This window comes from Miscanthus floridulus, chromosome 5, assembly GCF_019320115.1.
Source record: "Miscanthus floridulus cultivar M001 chromosome 5, ASM1932011v1, whole genome shotgun sequence".
In the NCBI taxonomy this organism is placed as follows: domain Eukaryota; kingdom Viridiplantae; phylum Streptophyta; class Magnoliopsida; order Poales; family Poaceae; genus Miscanthus; species Miscanthus floridulus.
This window is the reverse complement of record NC_089584.1, coordinates 107,637,598-107,657,569: the sequence shown is the minus strand read 5'-3', so window position 1 is coordinate 107,657,569 and position 19,972 is coordinate 107,637,598. Positions and strand designations below refer to the sequence as shown.

The 19,972-nt window shown below is 42.8% G+C and overlaps 1 protein-coding gene across 3 annotated transcripts; it reads right to left on the bottom strand.

The window, feature by feature from the left end:
• Positions 1-304: 304 nt before the first annotated feature.
• LOC136450430 (ribonuclease E/G-like protein, chloroplastic) lies at positions 305-18,803 on the bottom strand. Of its 3 annotated transcripts, XM_066450861.1 has the most exons (13): positions 18,510-18,570; positions 15,585-15,653; positions 15,186-15,492; positions 13,895-15,093; positions 12,769-13,086; positions 12,639-12,680; positions 8,917-9,041; positions 3,931-4,078; positions 3,420-3,492; positions 2,482-2,594; positions 1,326-1,445; positions 967-1,122; positions 305-858 (listed from the first exon to the last, which is right to left on the bottom strand). In XM_066450861.1, the coding sequence occupies exons 3-13, from the start codon at positions 15,442-15,444 to the stop codon at positions 691-693; spliced, it is 2,721 nt and encodes a 906-aa protein (XP_066306958.1). In that variant the 5' UTR covers positions 15,445-15,492; positions 15,585-15,653; positions 18,510-18,570; the 3' UTR covers positions 305-690. The 3 variants fall into 3 exon arrangements, with proteins under 3 accessions (XP_066306958.1, XP_066306957.1, XP_066306960.1); XM_066450860.1 differs by lacking the exon at positions 15,585-15,653 and having other exon boundaries at positions 18,510-18,803; XM_066450863.1 differs by lacking the exons at positions 15,585-15,653; positions 18,510-18,570 and having other exon boundaries at positions 13,895-15,104; positions 15,186-15,325.
• Positions 18,804-19,972: the final 1,169 nt, after the last annotated feature.

Here is a 19,972-nt window from a genome sequence, read left to right as displayed (position 1 = left end):
GTGATTTGAAAACTAAAACATGAATTGTATGCATGTTGTAAGAAAATGGTTCAGGTGCATTCCAGCGCTCACAGAAACTTTTGAAAACATGACCAAAACAAATTTGAAATCAACAAGCCATTTCCCAATATCAGTTCCATAAATAAAGAAAAATTCGAGCGTATGCCTAAATTAGTTAAGTCCCTACATGATTTGAAATAGGTAAATGGCGTGTAAGTCGAGTTATCTGCTCTCAACAGAGGTACTCTTTAAGACCGCAAGCCTATGTCGGAACGAATTCGTTGCAGATCAAAAGAAATTTAGCCAAAAAAATATTAAGTTTGTAACAAAATTTGAATATATGGTCTCAAAAACGAATAAAAAAATCACTGGAATTACTCGGTCTCCCAAGTTCAACTGCTCTAAAGCATAAGAGCTACATCTACCCTGACAGCGTCCTACGTAAATCTGTCTAGTTTCCTTCCTACAAATGTTTCCTACTCTTCCATCCTAAATCCTAGGTATTTCACTATTTTGCATCACAAACTTAAAAATACTATAAACAAAAGCTGGTAGGGAGATATCTAGATATCCGACACTGGGATCTCCGTGAATGAAAAGCATGACCCTCTTCCTGAATATTTGCTCGTTCTAAGTTGTGAATAGCAAGGAAGACCCCATGCTAATAAAATTGACACTTTTGAAAGAGAATCACTTAACACGCTTCGCCCGGCTCATCCACTTCTTGATAGGAAAAACAGATAGCTTGGGCCTCCCCTCTTTCTGGGGCAACTCTGATGATGTTTCTTTCTCCGCACAATTTTCCTTCTCTGAGTATGGTAGCAGTTCAAAAGCACCACGGGAGAGACCTCTGGCAATCTGAATGTAATGTATTTAAAGATGTTAGCTACCTCAGAAACTCCGAGTATAAATATAAATGAACCATGCTAAGAACACATACGAGGAGGCACCAGCAGAAGATTGTACCTTCAACAAAATCCACACTTTAAGGGAGCTACTCAGGAGTCCTAGTTTTGTCTTCTTTCCTGACGTCAAATACGTGCACATCTCATGATCCACTCTAAGCACAAATCTTGGCCATGATTTTGGTTTCTCAGGGTTTGATTTTCGTCGTACGGCAGCCTGGTTCATTGAACAAGATTAACAGAAACAAACGAATTCTGGCTCAATTATTAGTAACTAGAATTGGAAGCGAGCCTAGTTCAACTAGTTAGAGTGGGAGGTGCAGTTATGCATCATATAATTCCTGTTTGCATTAAATCAGTAGTTGATACTGTTGCTAACACACAAGAAAAATAAAAATGTAATTAGCCTTTAGGACTTACAAGACGTCGACATATTTCACGTTCGATCTTTGAAAAGGATGTGTCAAGAGCTTCCACACGACCAGTACCATGGCAGCATGTACATGGCTCACTGATCATAAAAGTAACACTTGGTCGGACCTGCAAACAACAATAAACCATTTTAACACTACAATCATAAAATGAACTATCGTGGGATCAGCCAATAATAAATCAAAGACAATCCCTAAACTTGTTTAGGGCACCAGCTAGGCCCCTCAATTATTATTTTTCACATCTGAGTCCTTTAACTTGTTAGTACTTAGTATCATATGCATTTAATGAATGCCACGTAGGGATGAAAACGGGGCGGATATTTTTCCGATATCCATCCGTCCCAAAATGGTTAAAACCCTATATGGATAGTTCGTATCCGAATTTGAACATTTAATTAATATCCGTATCCGAATCGGAATACTCAAAATCGGATTTCCGATATGTACTCCCTCTGTCCCCCTAATATAAGGCGCAATTTGACTTAGTGCGGTCTTTAAGAACATATTTTGACCTATAATTTCTCTTATAATATATAATTTGTAGGAACAAAAGTTTGATCTTTAAAAAGTATTTATAAACACAAATCTAATGTAACTACTTTTGTAATACAAACTTTTGATATAATTAGACTAATTGTTAGTCAAAGATAATAAAATTTGAATTTTGAAATATGTGCATGCCTTATATTCGGGATGGAGGGAGTATATGAGATAGATATCATCATATCAATATCCGACTATGAGATAGATATCAATATCTGACGTATCCGACATGATCCGTATCCGGTTCCGAATCCCGAGAAAAAATATGGGATAGAATACAAGATCACTGTATCCGATCCGGTTTCGTCCCTAGTGCCACATAACAGTATTTGATGATGTGGCATGGCATTAAAGAAGAAAGAAGTAAGCAGCTTGGGCACGAGAACCAAGTTTTGAAAAGTGCACACTTGTTCTGGGCCTTAAACTTGGTTGCCATCTAAGCCTTCTTGACCTCTTTCCCTAGAGAGAATCTTGCAGGGCTTAGTTATCCCAACAATGACCACTATTTCACTGAGGAAAATTAATGCACATATCGCATGTGATACAAAAAGAAATCCATGAACATGGCATTGTGTGACTTATGAAGCTGGTGCACATACCCTTTTTCTAGTTATTTCCATCAAACCTAGCTTTGATAGCTCTGAAACACCAACTGTTGATCGATCCTTTTCTACTGCTTTCTTCATTTCTTCATATACTAGCCTTTTGTTCGCTGGAAGAAAATGTGGTATCAGTGACAATGAGAAAGGAGAAGCAATAGAAAAAGTTTGCATCATTATCATTTTCTATTAGTGGTGCTAACTAAGACATGTTGCCTTTTGGAGTTCACGATTTGTTAAAAAGAAGCACCAGTCTTAAACATCCCAATTCACTATGCAAAACATTCATGCCAAACTGTCCCTTAATTGATGCCAAACTGTCCCAAATGGCTTGGATACGTATCAGTCCACGTATCGGAATTTTGTTTTATTTATTTTTTTACCAATACTTTACGGATACGTATCCGCCGCGTATCCAGTGCGTATCTGTATCAGATACGTATCCGATACGGGATACGTGGCCAACCTCATGTATCCGTGTAACGTAGACTGAATGAAGCAAGGTTTAAACATAAAGAAAGAGTATAGCTTGTACGGTCCAAGCCCATGAAAACTGCAAACACACATATCAATAAAAAATCACATGAAGTATAAAACCACTCCCTCCATCCTAAAATAAATCAATTCCTATAATCATCCTAGGAAAGGGTAACCACATCTATGACACAAATAAGTACATTAAGAAAATATATCTGATGTATCTAGTAACACTAATTTGGTATCCTTTTCTACAAATTTGGTCAAAATAAAATAGTTTGACTTAATTTAGGACGGAGGTAGTACATTGTAGCAAAGAGGACTGTAGTGTATAGGTACCAGAATCCTTTATACTTTTAAGAGATATTATTAGGAGATTAGCACCAAAAGCACACATGGAGAAACTTGAATATTCAGTTTTGTGACATCAGTTATCAGATAGTATCTGAAATCATACTCACAATCATCTGACATATCGATAAAATCCACAATTATAATGCCACCAATATCCCTCAAGCGCAACTCACGGGCAATCTGCATTCAGAATTTTTGTCATGGTTATTCGTAATTTTTAATAAACTTCAAATTTACAATATATTTTCTGCTTCAACTATAGTATCACCCTATGCAGAAGATGTAACGAATCTCTTACAAATATGACTGCAGGGATTCAACATGTTCCCTTAAAAATATGACAGCAGGTTATTCAAGTCGTAATTCATGAGTAAACATAAAGTTGCATAGACAAGAGAAAACACATCCTTTATGTGTTTGAACTGTTGAGCAAAACTGCAGGCAACAGATGAACTACGCCATGCATTTATTTTGAGATAGATGAACTCAAAGAAAAAAGGTGACAAAAAAATGAAAACCAACTGAAAAATGGTTAAGGTGAATTATCCTTGAAAAGGCAAATTTCAAAACAATGCAAAGCAAGCTACTTCCCAGTAAATTTCAAGATAAATCACATACTTGCTTTGCAGCTTCAAGATTGACTTCTAAAATAGCCTTCTCCTGTGATGTTCCCTGACCAAACATACTGTGACCACCATTCACATCAACTGAAACCAGAGCTTCAGTCTGTTCTATGACCAGAGAACCCCCATTGCATAGTGGTACCCTGCCACAAAGGAAAAAAAAACACAATATTACACAAACTAGATTTTACAGCTTACAACAACTTAGAGGTCAAGACAGTTACATAAACTTAAATTAAAAGTGAATTTTGAACTTTAAGCAGCTTTTCAGTATCAGTTCAATTAGATATCTTGTTTCAGAGCAACAAAACAGAACTGTGTTCCGTAGTGACAAACATCTGGCTCACACTGATTTTACCAAGATGATATATGGAAGGTCTGACAAACCAGACGTGGATCTCGGATTTGCAAGGTGCACTTTGAGTGAATGTCATTGTGGAATTTTTTGGAACTACAGCCAGGTGTTGACGATTCTCATATTTGGTAACTCAACTCAAGTGGACAGTACACGGCAAAGTCAGCTTATAGGGGTTCTTCCAGGGATCAGTGAGATTGTTTTCTTGGGAGAGGATCTGGAAGACTTGGGCATCGAGCAAGTGTTGCTTCTTCATGTGGCTTGTCACACACAACAGGTGCTGGACAGAAGATAGGCTAGCAAGGCGGGGTCTTGATCATCCCTCTCGTTGCCTTCATAGTGACAAAGACACTGTCACTGAGACTATAAATCATCTTTTGGAGGACTGTGTTTTTGCACAAGATTTTTGGTTTGGCATGCTGCAGAAAGTTAGCATGCAAAACCTCTCATCCCAGCTTGATGAAACATCCTTTAGGGCTGGAGGGACAGGGCCAGCAAGGCTGTTAATGGATTGGCAAGAAAAGGCCTGAACTCTATCGTCATTTTAGGAGCTTGGACACTCTAGAACCAAAGAAATCGCTGTGCGTTCGATGGAGTTTCACCAAGTCTAAATAGATTTTTATCCCTTGCCTGCCATGAGTTGAGGTTGTAGGGTACTGCAGGTGCCAGGGGTATGTCTTACATGACGCTGACTAGCCTGCTGCCCCAATGAATGAGTCCTGGGTCAGGGGTCGCTGTTAAACTGTTTTCCAGGAGATTTAGTTCTAGAATCCAAGGTGTGAGTGTGCGATATTGTGTGGGGTTCTTTTCCCTATCTTATTCTTCTCAATATAATGATATTCACCTCTCCAACGTGTTCGAGAAAAAAAACATGATATATGGTCTGCAGACATCATGAATCTTTTTACTAAATTTGCCATTAGCAGCTAGGCAGAACCACTATGTTATCCACACGCTGGCTAACTCAGCCATCATTCAAAATAATAAATAGCAGTCCTCTGTTGGGCTTGAAAAATAATTCTTGTTCACTAATGACCAAATGACACTTAAGCACATATTATGATCAGCGACCTCAGTTGAAACTAGTTCTGTAGGACCTACACGCATGTGTACACACATCTGACCCATCTACATTTTCCGCAAAAGTGTGTTTAATATTCTGAAACACAGGAAATATTTGTAAGGTAGAGGACATAACTTAAGCTACCTCAGAGTATATACAACAACAAGCAAAGCCTTTAGTCCAAAGTTGGGCTGTGGGGGTTCTATAGATGAAACCCAACAAGAGTATGAAATATTGGGTTAAAAAAGCAATAGTAGCGATTAGTGAAAGTAAGTTATATGAGCCTATAGTGTCATACCTGTCTATTGTATATTAAAATATTGCAAACTGATTTTTTGATATGGAATAATGTGTGGATGAAGTTATCCTTCAGCATCACAGGTTCAACCACAACCTCAGATCTTCAGTTTAATTATGCCTAAGCTCGATTAACTTGCTCATGTGCACCTTTTCTCTCACTCTTGGCTGCCTGTTGCATGTCGTTTTTTCTACTTTTCACCTATACAGATTTTATCTTGCTTTCCGTAACTCCTTTTCTCCATTCTTTTTTAATAAAAGAGTTAAATGCACCAGGGGTCCACGAACTTGTCATGGTATACCACTTAGGTCCATGAACTATGAAAATGCATTTACAGGTCAACTGTTATATGATGCACCGTAGGTCCATACTGCTTCGTCAGCATTTTTCTGCTTACGTGGCACGCCAACATGGCATGTTTTTCATCTAACCCCTTACACCTAGGAACAGAACGCGCACTAGCACAACATGACCAGCATGTGCACGACCGCGAGGACAACATGCTTCACCACCGCGCACACAGCTCCTGCGCTCCTACTGCTCCTGCCGCCGCCGCTCATGCTCATACCACGCCTGCAGCCGCCACCGCCCAACTCCTACCGCAGCCGCCGCTCCTTCCACACGCTGATGCGCACAACGGATGCGGCAGCCGTCAGGAGAGGCGGGGAGGAAGAGGCCAAGGAGACCGAGGACGTCGTGGCCGCATTGTCGTCCTCTCGCTTTGCGAGGGCAGGGACAGGGCCTGCGCGTGGCCAGCAAGCCAGGACGGTGAGGGCGAGCGCGCGGCGTGCGTTCCGCGAGGACAGGGGTGTCGGCTAGCACAGGGGTGGCCCGCAGCCTGCAAGCGCACTGGCGGCATGCGACCGACAGGCGTATGGGCGGTGCTAGCCGCTGGTTGCTGCCGCTGCGCAGCCATGGTGGTGCACCCTCCTCAACCTTCGCAGGGGATGCTGGCGCTCGTACCGTGGGTGCAGAGCGAGTATGGCGGACGGGTGAAGCAGCTGAGATCGGACATCGCGTTCCACATCGGGAAGCAGGAGGCGGAGCTCACCCTGCGGGTCAACAGCGCCGCCTTCTACGGTGACCTGCACCAGCTGAAAAGCCTGATCCTAAAAACACCGACTACGATGGCCGCTTCCCTCTGGTACGAGCAAAATGGCTCTTGTCAATTCAATCTGTCATCGGCAGGCAGTAAACTGAGATCAGCTCAAGATTGTGATGTTTCCATCTCCAGTTTCTTCCCTAGGATTAATTATAGGTACCAGTTTGATCATGTTGACATTTTTTTTCACCATGCCAGTTTGGGAACACGCAGCTGCTGGAGGCAGTGAAGCAGGGGCACAAACGGGTGGCAGCGCTAGCCGCCGGTTACCAAGGGAGACTCGGACTTCATCCGGCGCACACTAGCCTACGGCACCGACCCAAACTGCAGGGACTACGACCACCGCACACCGCTCCACATCGCCACCGCCGAGGGCCTCTGCCTCATCGCCAAGATGCTTGTCGAGGCTGGTGCCAGCGTGTTCACCACGGACAGGTAACATCAAAGCTTTATCTAATTAAGCCAAGTTCGCACTTGTTTCTAGATTTCTAGATTATAATGCGAGTTTGGCGCTATAACAATGCGGCTGGTGCAGATGGGGGCACTGCTAGAGGAGGCGCGGGCAAACGAGCTCGCCATGTTCCCAGAGCGCGGTGCTTTGTGTTCCCGTACCACCCGTTGCGGTGGGCACAGGCGAGGAGCGGCGCATGGAGGGGTAGTCCTGTGGATCCCGCACGCCATCGACAGCCTGGTTGCGTTGGCGCAGGAGAAGCTCGACTTGCTGGGTCTGGCTTCGCGGCCACGGCAGCTGTCCGTCGGCAAGAACAGACAAAGGAGAGGGAGAACAGAGAGAGATGAGATGGGAAGGAAATCGAAAATAGGAAGGAGGACAAGGGGGGTATTGAAGAAAAATAACATGCCACGCAGGCATGCCACGTAATCAAGAAAACGCTGACGAAGCAATATGGACCTGCGGTGCACCAGTTAACAAGTTGGGTGACCTGTAAATACATTTTCAGAGTTCATGGACCTAAGTGGTACACCATGACAAGTTCATGGACCCCTAGTGCATTTAACTCTCAGTAAAATGCTCAGTAGGGTCCTCCCATACTGTATTTCCCCTCGGAAAAATTGTCTTTATTGTTTCACTAATCTTGATTTTGGCTCGCACAAAAAAAAAGTCTAACTAATTGCACTTCAGGACTCGCATATCTTAGTGAAGTCACAAACCAACTCAATAATTCAATCAACAGATGCTTTTCCCAATTGAGAAGGTGCTTGTGCTACTACTCAGTATATTTCAACACCAATGAGTAAAAATTAAGCCCACAAAATTGACAACCATGTGACATTGATTTTGGACACTACCCCAAATCCACATATTTTTTCCAAGGCCCTAATTGTTCGATCCACATCCTATAGTAGTAGACGTGCTAGTAATCATCAGGCCAAGATATCTTTCTATTTCTCTGATAGCTTTTTTTCATGATGATGACTGGCAATGTACTTGGTAAACCTTATTCTGCTAACCCCATACTATCTTGCTCTACGCAACCATGTTACTGCACATGCTATCCAACTGATTCTATCTATGAAACGGGTGGTTTTTACTGGAAATGGGTGTTTTTTCCTGTATATGGGTGGTTTTCTGCCACCTCAAATAATTCCGACAACCTCTGGGGAAAAAAGTAGATTATGATGTGGCCTAAGACCACCTGCAATTCCCTCTCTTCTATCTTTTTTTTCTTGCCACTTTTTTTTTCTTCATTCACACAGAAGCAAAGCGGCTGGCCATGGAAAGAGAGAAGAGAGAAAAAGGACACGCTGCCCCAGGACACCATGGTGTTGGCAAAAAAAAAGGAAAAGGAAAACCGGCAATGAAGGAAAAACTCCTGCCACATCACTCCAAAACCAACAAAAAGAGCTCAGAGATCAAAATCAAACAGTATAGATAATTAGGGTGCCAGATTTAAACAAGGGTTGAGGAACAAGAAATGGATTTATTCCTTGTTCCAATTCAAAATCATCTTAAAGCATTCTTGTACTAGATCTACCAAACGAAGTAGAAGGTACAGTAACTTTAAGTTTTGTTCTACAGATGCACTACTTAAAAAGAATTACAGCACACAAAATGATGAGTTAAACAACCATAAAAATGCTTACTAATGAAAAGAATTCCACCAACAGGAACTATGAAATAATATAGAAACAATGAAATAGCACCTTTTGCAAAGGATACTGTCTATCTCCTTCTCGATGTTGTATACATCAAATATAGGTTTTCTTTTCTCATAAAGCTCAACTCGGCTGCAGAGCTCAGGTGCAACTTCTTGAAGATAGCTTGTAACCTAAACACAAATAGGAAAATTATATGCTTCACAAGATTTAAGAAATAATTCTGCATAAGGATTAAGGATGAATAGTGCAAAGAAACCAACAGGGTAAATGCTTTGTATAGTCAAGTAAACGAGGTACGCCAAGATATTCTACAATTCGTAATCCTTCTTTATACTAACTGCTATGTTTCAAAAACGTCGCCTAGGCATCCAGGCAGACCCAGCTCTCCTTGGGGGTCTAGTTACACGCCTTGTTACCCAAGGGTGGAGGTATGTGTCATGTAGTGGGTGCGGCCACACCCACACAAAAATTAAATAACAGTAGTAAAAGCCAAATTTTCACCATATTTGCACCCTCATTTCACAAATTCTTGCACCCACCCCTCGGATTTGCTCTAGCTCCGGCCTAGGCATCACCTAGGCGATAAGGCATGTTAGACGGACTGATTGGGCACCGCTGCTGCATGCACGGCATGCATGCTTCTATGTTCAGGTGCATTGCATTGCCTGATTGATTTGCTCCCTACTGCAACAACTAGGCTGATTAGGAAGTATTGTATTCTATGTATATCACATTAGATTGTTGCCTTGTATGTAGCCACTGTCGCCCGTTCCGAAGACTTTCCGCAGCACCCTTGCTGATCCCAAATGGCGGGCTGCTATGGAGGAAGAATATTCTCTTCAGCAAGTGGATCTTCTAGCACAAGCTACTGCCTTATTGGACCGTGGGGTTCTTCGCGGCTTCACCCAATGACCCTGTGTTGACTATGGTGAGACATTCAATCCGGTGGTAAAGCCAACGATAGTTCGCACTGCTCTGTGCTTAGCTTTGTCCCGCCATTGGCCTATTCATCAGCTCGATGTCAAGAACGTCTTTTTGCATGGCAAACAATGTCAATGTAATTTATATGACCGGCAAACATGTTCCCATCGTCGCACAAAGGACATCGAGATTGACATCCACTTCGTCCACAAGAAGGTCGCATTGGGACAAGTTCACGTGCTCCACATCCCATCCTCCCACCAGTTCGCAGGCATTATGAACAAAGGACTACTGTAGTCTGGCACGTGCCTTGTGGTATCTGACATTCACCAATGCAGCCGATGATCCTACTCACTACCATAGTTTGGCACGTGCCTTGTGATATCTGACATTCACACGGCCGGATATCTCATGTCGTCCAACAGGCCTGCCTCTACATGCATGACCCTCCTAAACCACACTTCACTTGGGTCAAGCATATTTTGTGTTCTCTTCGCAACACCCTCGACTATGGCCTCTCTTTATTTCAGACTCCCCCTACTGAGCAGGTGGTTTACTCTAATGCTGATTGGGTGGGCTATCCCGACACCCGTAAGTCCACTTTGGGCTATGCAATCTTTCTTGGTGAGAATTTTACCTCTTGGTCCTCCAAGCACCAACCTACTGTCTCCCGCTCAAGCGTCCAGGTAGAATACATGACATTGCCAATGGTATTGCCAAACCTACCTGGGTAGTGTTTGGTTGGATGTTTTGTAGCGGCATCTGATTACAGCAGCAATTGATAACGTTAGATTCCGTTTGTTTTGCCTCCACTATAAATGCATCACCCCGTAAAGAGATACGGGCTAATAGAAACCTGATACCGCTCAAACCTAGTTGTAATCTGTTCGCCTCATCTTCCCCTCGACAGCGCCGGCGCCGCCCATCCCCAATGCCTCCCCGCGTCCTAGCGTGACTCTACCGCTTCCCATCCTCTCTGCCTTCTCCAATAGTGCAATCTCGTCCTGCAGATGCAACTGACCGCGGTGTCCGCACAACCGTGCCGCCCACGCCGCGAGCCAGGGTGCTCTCATCTCGTCAAGGCCATCTGCGCGATGTCTAAGAATCCGATGTCTCGCCGGCGAAGAAACGCTGCAACTTGCTGCACAGCGTGAAGGCCTCCTCGAGCTGGGCGAGCGTCGCAGCCACCTGCTCTGGCGCCAGCATATGCCTTGTTGATGTACTACGAGATGATGAGCGGCTCGCAGACCAGCCTCTTGCCATGGACGAGCACGAGGTGGATGCAACTGGCCGCGATGTGCATCCTCAATGCCATTAACAACTCGGCATCTAGAGTTCCTACTCGAAGCAGACGTGGCCCTGTGCGCCAAGCATGAAGATCTTGGTCTCGCTGTTTATCCGATTCCTTTACGGACAGAAACCAAAAAAAAAAGCAAGCATTCGCTTAATTTTTTCCATTTGCGGCGTCTTTCATTACTGTTCGCGTTTACATTTACACGATGCAACCAAACAGCACCCTTGTTGCGTCAGATGCTTATGGAGCTTCACACCCCTCTTCAGTGAACTACTTTGGTTTATTGTGATTAGGTGAGTGTTGTCTACCTCTACAGCAACCTTGTTAAGCATCGGCAGACTAAATCTGTGGAGATAGATCTACACTTTATTCGTGAGCGCGCACTCTTGGTCATGTCCATGTTTTGCATGTCCCTACTACGTCGCAATTCACGGATATCTTCACCAAGGGCCTCCCTACATCCGTCTTCACAAAATTTTGGACTAGTCTGAAGTTCGACTTCCTCCCGCTCTGACTACACGAGGGTGTTAGATGGATTGATTGGGCACCCCTGCTAGTGCTCATCTGGCACGGCAAATTGTCTGGTCTACTACAGAAGCATGCAAACATGCAGCTTCTATGCTTGCCTGAATGATTTGCTCCCTACGGGAATAACTAGGCTGATTAGGAAATATTTGTGTTCAATGTATATCACATTAGATTGTGGCTTTGTCAGTAGCCTCTACAATCATGCCACGATGCATATATGTACCACATCCTAATGAATGCAAATCATTGGGTGTTCTCCTCGAACTATCTCATGCTTGCCTTGGGTTGGGTTGCTTAGTCGTCTTTGAAATCATGACAACCTGTTTCAAAAATAACTTTTTTTTTTCTAAAAAGCATCCCACATTATGTGCATTTTGTTACCCTTAGCTAGGAAATCAAAAGAATAGACAGAAACATGATTGAGATTTGAACTACAGTCAATTGCCCATGACAGCATGTTTTATAACACTTTACTACAATTTAAGGAAGAAAATCAACAGAACCAATATTGAAGACAAGAAAGACAACCAGGTTTATACATTATAATATTATTTTAGCATGTCATTCATAGTGATGTATAATTAGTTAATGTATAAACAATAAATCAATGAATCACATATCTGTTTTGTTGAAAATAGTGAATTTTTTTACGAACTCCAAGAAAAAAGTTCCTCGTCATTCAAGATACGGTGTTCAAAAGTTTTTTTTTTGAGACGTGTGTTCAAAAGTTAAGGAAGACACCTTAGCAAAGCATTGTCGTTGATTTATTGTTTATACATTAACTAATCAGAATCAGTTTAGATGAAACAGTATGGAATTTTAATATTAAATTGCAGAACTAAATTAATATAAGATATAGACCCGTTCATGTGCAAAAAAAAACATCAAATAGATCTGTTTCTAGAGTTATATTGTTTAGGATTCCTAAAACCAACTCAGGCATGCATGTCAAGAGAAATTATGCAAATAAATATTTCTTCATGAGTTTAGATACCTAAGTGTTTGCTGTTATGAAGTTACTTACCTCATGATATGTTCGAGGAGAATCCACAACCAATCTCTTGACCTAAATGCAGAATAGAGTTTAAAAGAAAGATATTGGTTAGGTTAAATATCAAACTAACGTGAGTAGATTGTAACATGAAGTAATTCACCTTTTCATTAAAATCATCTTGAACAACAGATAAAGTTTGACCCTTTGCTCTGTGCAACATTACAGGAACAGCACCTTCCACACCCTCCTCAGCAGCCAAGGCAGCAGATTGAGCATGCTCAGTTATTCCTTTCCAGGTAGATAGCAAGCCATCAAGGTCCTTCTGCAGTTCCTCCCAGGAATGACCAGCTGCAACTGTACGAGCCGTCAAAGTAAATCCAGGAGGTCGCAGTAATTTCGTGATCCCCTTTAACCTGGTGCGCTCTATTCCGGTAATCTTTTTGGATACCCCAACTTTGTTGCCGCGGGAAACCAGTATCTGCAAACTCAAAAGGTATACCGCTGAAGTTAATCCTAAAATTTCTTGCAAGTAGTGTGGATTTATTTTAATTTGAGGAACATGATGAAATATAAAAAGAAGAACAATACTTGATCTATTGTTAGCTACCTGAAGAAAATTATGTACATTATAATATTATTTTAGCATGTCATCATGATGTATAATTAGTTAAAGCATAAACAATAAATCAATGAATCACATATCTGTTTTGTTGAAAATAGTGAATTTTTTTACGAACTCCAAGAAAAAGTTCCTCATCATTCAAGATACAGTGTTCAAAAGTTAAGGAAGACACCTAACAAAGCATTGTGGTTTTCAAAAGGCCTTTAACTGCTTATTACTAGCTTAGTTGTTTTGTAGTTTTTCTATTGCTCAAGTTGTAGCGATGATGGTCCCTATTTGCCATAGTCACAACAAGACATATGTGGTTGAAATTTTGCTTTAGTCGCAACCATCATGCAAAATCTGTTTTGAACTCCCTATGATTGATAAGGCAGAGCTCTTGTCATTTCCTTCAAAAGGAAGATTCTACTACAATACTTGTCAATTAGCACAGTACTTGATATTTCACTGTGTTATTTGACAACATCATGTCAGATCACAATTGGAAAACAATGCCTACACACCCAATGTGGGAATCAGCTACATTAGTCAATATATAAACATTATTTTCAGAAATATTTCTTTGTACCACATGCATATTTCAATGGTGTATTCTAAAAGGTTGCAAAGCACACTAACTTTAATTATGGAAGAGCACCAAGGCTAGCCCCATGATCATACATACCCAAAATCGGCTTCGCAGGCATGGAAATGGACTAAGTGTTGGACCTTTCGTACCTAATCCTTCCTTGACAACTTGAACCATAACTTTTGTGCCCTTGCGAACTTGAGACCACCTGCTTCCATTTGTGTCATCATTAGATTCTCTTAAAGCATGTTGAATTGAAGATAAAGTCTTAAGATCATTGGAAATTTCTGATTGATCTCCTTGCAGTATGTCCTCACTATATTCATCTTCCATGTGATCATTTTCTTCATCTTTGTCTTCGTCATAAACAGAAATGATGTCAAATTCATCACCATCGACATTGTTTATCTTAGCATCAGATGTTAGCACCACACCTTCTTCATTATCTGTAATATTCTCCACTGGAAATGATGAACCATCATGAGTTTCTTCATTTGCAAACTCGTCATCACTCATATCATCATCGTTTTCATAAGTTGGAAGGTTCTCTTCATTACAATAAGAATCATCAACAGGATCTGTTCCTCGGTTCTTAAAAACTTGAGGATACACAAAAGGATTTCGGTTTTGCTTGATGCTCATAAGTGAAGGCCTTGAAATTCCAATATCTACAAATGCTCCTCCCATATGAGGAACGAGCTTTGTTACTACACCTAAATAAATACTATCACACTGTACATTGTTCTTGATGGGTTCCAGCAAGAGTTCAACTAGTTTTCCATCTTCTAATACTGCAATTCTCTGAATAGTGCAGATAGAGGAGTTCATAAGTATAACTCTTGATGAAGGTTCATCACCAGTCGGCTTACTCTCATCCAAAGGTGTTGGAGGTTTTTCTATTTTCCTTAATTTTCTGATAATATCCCTTGCTTCTGTTTTTCCATCAGCATGAACTATAGTTTCATTTAGTTCCATTATAGATTGAAATAACCAGGGCTCTTCAACAGGCTGATCCTGTTGATGCATGTTTTTACTAACTCCACTCAAAGTGTGCTTATAATTTACAAACTTCTTTTGCCCTTTCTTATCTTTGACTTTTGCAACTGGTTTCTTTGCAGCCATAATTGATTCAAGAATCCATGGCTCCTCTACGACATGAGACCTTCCATGTTGGCTTATATAACTGGCAGTTGGTATTTCAGTTACATAGTTGTGCATGATGCTAGATTGATTATCCAACAACAGTTCTGCATGTAAAGGTGTGCCATTCCCAAGCTTGAATATAATATGATCACCTGCAAATCCACTGGAAATATTTAAGTGTTCAGAACCGCTAAAGAAGACAATTAACTATTACTTTCTAGAAGATGTGGTAATGCAACATTACCTACAGATAAACCTTGATTTGATGTATCCCTGGCAGAGTGATCTTTCACAATGCTCTGATTATTTCCACCATCAAAAAGTTCACCTTCAAGAGAACCAGCTTCCATCAGCCATGATCCCCACGAAGTAGGAAGACCTGTTAGACTGGTTTTCGTCCATAGGTCCTTCACAACAATGACCTGCTTTTTCTGGCCAACTGAAGGTATTGATAAGGAGTATACTGGACCTGGCCTCCATATAATATCAGAAGAGGAACCCATTTCTTCTCGAACAAAATAATTATATTTGAAATGCACTCCATATGGTACCTGAAAGAATAAAGAATGTGATGCTCCAAAAGTAAAAGAAGATATAAGAGCTCCAAAAACAGTTAAATCAACATGGCATTCATCAAACTCACCAAATATTTGTAGAATTTACTTTATCTGTCCTTGATAAATGAATGTTTCCTTATTGAACTATTTTGTTTCTACAAGTAGTGAATGAATTGTTTCCATGAGTAGCTGGTGAACATGTCATTAGTTAAAAGAAGAAGAATACAGTAACACGGTTTGTCTTATGTGCTAACCAGCACCAGTTGGATATTAAAAAAAACTGAGACAAGGCTCCTAATTTTTGTCTGAGGTGTTACGAATAAGGGAGACCGAATTGGATGATAGTATTGAAGCCCAAAGGGACTATACATAGAGTACATGAGAGACACAGGAGGGAAACAGTAGAATTGGGAAAAACACCTCACCCCCCTTGGGTTGGGTGGCTTTCATATATATAGTAACAAGTGACTTCAGTTATAAGTAAGCCACATACAATTAGATACCTGATAGATACATATCTAACACCCCCCACCCACCCACCCCCGCACAGTCGTAGCGGGAGGCTCACAGACATGATCACTGGTTTCAGGCAGGCCTTTAATCATGGTATACGCGAACAGAGGACGGCACATGCAAACACGAACTTTACCTAGGACGACCTTCTCGCGGACGAAGTGAGAAGCTGGTGCAACCAGCAGCACTTGACGACGGCACGGGCGACGGCACGGTACTCTGCTTCAGCACTAGAGCGAGAGATAGTGGTCTGACGGTTGGACGACCAAGGCACCAAGGTGTCGCCGAGGTAGACGCAGTAGCCCGATGTGGAGATGAGGGAGTGGAGGCACCCTACCCAGTCCGAAGAGGACCGGTGCCAATGTGTAGACCAGTAGAAAGAGTGCCCTTGACATAGTGGAGAATGCGTTTGACAAGGGATGTGTAGACCAGTAGAAAGAGTGCCCTTGACGTAGTGGAGAATGCGTTTGACAAGGGCAAGGTGCGGCTCCCTAGGATCGTCCATGAAGAGGCACACCTACTAGACCGCATAGGCCAGGTCGGGGCGGGTGTGAGCAAGGTCTTGTAGCGCCCCGGCGAGGCTACGGTACTCGGACGGATCGGCGATTGGGGCACCATCTGTAGCGGAGAGCTTGTACTTTTGAGTCCACAGGCGTCGTGGTAGGATGATACTCCACTCGGACATGCCAGCACATTGGAGAAGCTCAACAGCATACTACACTGGCGCTGCGAGAGGAACAGCCCATCGGAGGAGCGCGTGATGGAGATGCCGAGAAAGTGGTGGAGCGCGCCGAGGTCAAGCTGAGGCACGCAGTGATGCGATGTAGGAGGTCCGGGGAGGAGGTCGTCAGGACGATGTCATCAACGTAGAGCAGCAAGTAGGCAACACTATCTCGATTATAAATAGAGACGCATCGGTGGTGGAGAACGTGAAGTCGAGCTGGCAAAGATACGTGGCAAACCACTGGTGCCACGCACGGGAAGCTTGCTTCAAGCAGTAGAGGGACTTCTGCAACAAGCAAACATGATTAGGTGCAAAGGGGTCGACAAAGCCAGGAGGTTGATGGCAGTAGACGGACTCCTCAAGACTGCCATGGAGAAAGGCATTCTTGACATCAAGCCGGTGGATCGGCCACGACCGCAAGGCGGCGATGCTGAGGACGACGCGGATCGTGGCTAGTTTGACAACCGGGCTGAATGTCTCATCGTAGTCCACGTTGTGCTGCTGGGAGTAACCGCGAATGACCCACCGAGCCTTATGGCAGGCCAGCGACCCATCGGCGTGGTACTTATGCTTGTAGATCCACTTGCCGGTGACGACATTGGCACGAGGCCGGGGAACAAGGCACCAACTCTAGTGAAATCAACCGAGATTTGGAGAGGTCCTTGGTGATCTACCGGCTTCTAGTTGTGCCCATGTCGTAGCAGCCGAGCTTGGTTGCTCGCTAGGCCAAGTGAAGCGGTGATCTAAGGATCCACCTCAACGCGGATTAAGTTGCCGGCAAGCAACCGAACCTCAGGATAATAGTGTCACTTACCTTCGGTGGTTTGCATAACACTGCGATTACAATTCATATATTGTGCTTGTGTGATTTGTGTAGCTCTAGCTCTCTAGTGGGTAGTTTATATTAGTTGCTCTCTTTGTTAGATCACTAGTTGCTAAGGTGTCACCTCTAGTTGTGTGTTTGTATGTTTAATTAGTTAACCTTGCAACTAGAATTGTGTAGGGGACTTGCTTTGTATTGACTAGGCTAGGCAAGTAGTGGCTAGTGGGATTCTCTTTTACTAACACACTTGCCTAGTGTCTGTCTTTGTACAAATTTTAATTAGGCTATTCACCCCCCCCCCCTCTCTACCTATCCATAGAGCGGCGCCTGAAACAGGGGACCGCTCGTAACGACCCCACACACCAGCGCGGATGAAGACTGGCGGACGACGAATCCGACGACGGGCGCGACGATGAAGGCGGGCCAGGAAGCACGCAACGCGCGGATTGGCGACTGGGCAGACTCCACGACAGTCGCGTGTACGAACGGCGCTGGCCGTAGCAGGTGAAGATGGCCGGATTTGGATCTGTCTCGTGCAAACATTATGCTGCTGCTGAAGAGGACGAAGATTCATGGCTCGATCCATGACGAAGACTAAAAAAATAGTATGCAGCTCTACAAAGGTTGCCTCATCTATCTTCCACTTCCAATGCCATAATCGTCTTCAAGCCATGTGATATGGCATTCCTCTGCTAATATGTGCCCCATGCTCCCGTTGTGACAGGAACTATGTAATCATTCATCTTCAAGCTACTACAGCATGCTTAACAAATTAAACTACCTAAAAGATCATTGGTAAATGTCACATCAACTAAAGATGAATTTTCTAAAATAATTAAGTTGACTTCAAATGCTTCTCGAATATTGAAATATGATTTATCATCCACACAATATTATTCTTAATTAATAAATGTTATGCTCAGAAGATGATACTGTTAAAAGAAGATTTACCTTTATTTCAGCTGTCCATATATTATTGCTTTCAACAGAAGGAGACAACTGAACAGCCATGTTGGATTCCCAGCAGCCCAGGGTAACCGGGTCTCCTGTTATGAATATTAAGCACCCATCTTGTACATCTGCTTTCAGGTTCCATGATATTGTACAGAATCCTTTACAGGTTATGGCTAAATCATCTGTTAGAAAATGAACATGAAACACTGTAAACGTCCAACCATTAACTTGTATACTAATAGCGTAAACAATTTTAGTTGTACATTTCATTGAACTTAATAAATCAACGTATATTTTTTCTTTTTTTTCTCGAATGACAGTGTGTCATTTCATTAAGAAGAGAATGAAAACAATGGAGGAGAGGCAGAGCCTGCTCCCCCAAGTAACCAAATACAGGACTCTTAGCGCCACACTAGGAAAAAACATGCGACCACTGCCCAAAAAACGCCTAAGCAGCCATAGGTAGCAACCTACTAAGAAGCAGCAGAGCCTTAGCTCCAGCCCAACACCACAACATACATTCTTCAGAAACTATAGCTAAAACTCTTTGGACACAAGGAGTAGCACCCTCAAAGACAGGCATTCCTGTGCTTCAACATCTCCCAAACAACCAGAATGATGAGTGAAGTGAATTCAGTCATTTTCTTTGCTCTTTTGGAACAGCCTTGATTATTTTGCACCACCAGCTAGAAAAACGAGAATCCTCTAGCTGCGGTTCAAGGGGAAGCAAGCCCAACACATGAAAGACAGTTGTCCAAAGTCCAAACCTGCCATGTGAAAACACAACCAACAAGAGTATGCTGTATTGTTTCAACATCTTGACCACATAGTGGACAACAGACGGGTGAGGAAGTTCTCTTTTTGGAAGGCAGATGTATATTTTTTCTCAAACACGTAGGAGCTACGTATCTTTATATTAAGACGAACAAAAAGGGAGGATGTTTTAGGGTACCACTAAATATAGGATGTTGGATAGGGGGACTGTTGGAGGGTGGTTTTGTTGCATAAACCTTAATTTTGACTCTAAGAGATTGGATAGGGTAACTCTTGGAGATGCTCTTAGATTACACATGTGCCCTCGTTTACATAATACAAGACCTCGATTAATAAAACACCTAAACAAGATCCACCGTTGGGACATACACATACAGGTAGGAGATACCTCTAGCCGCTGCCAAGCCCCCACACCGTCGCGGCCATGGCATGCACTGCAGCCGGCCGAAGACACCGTGACAAGAAGGGGAGGCCTACACCCGCGCCTAGGTGTACTCTGGGCAACTCTCGACGTCCCCCTAACCCGAGCTTGCTGGCTACCATAGTTCCCCACAGGTAGGCCGTGGTCACCGACGACGTCGTGTTTCAAGCGTTGTTTCAAGTGTTTCATCTAAAATTGCAAAAGTAAATCTGAGATGTGTATACTCCGTAGGTTGCAATGACATTATACGTATGTTGCAAGCCTA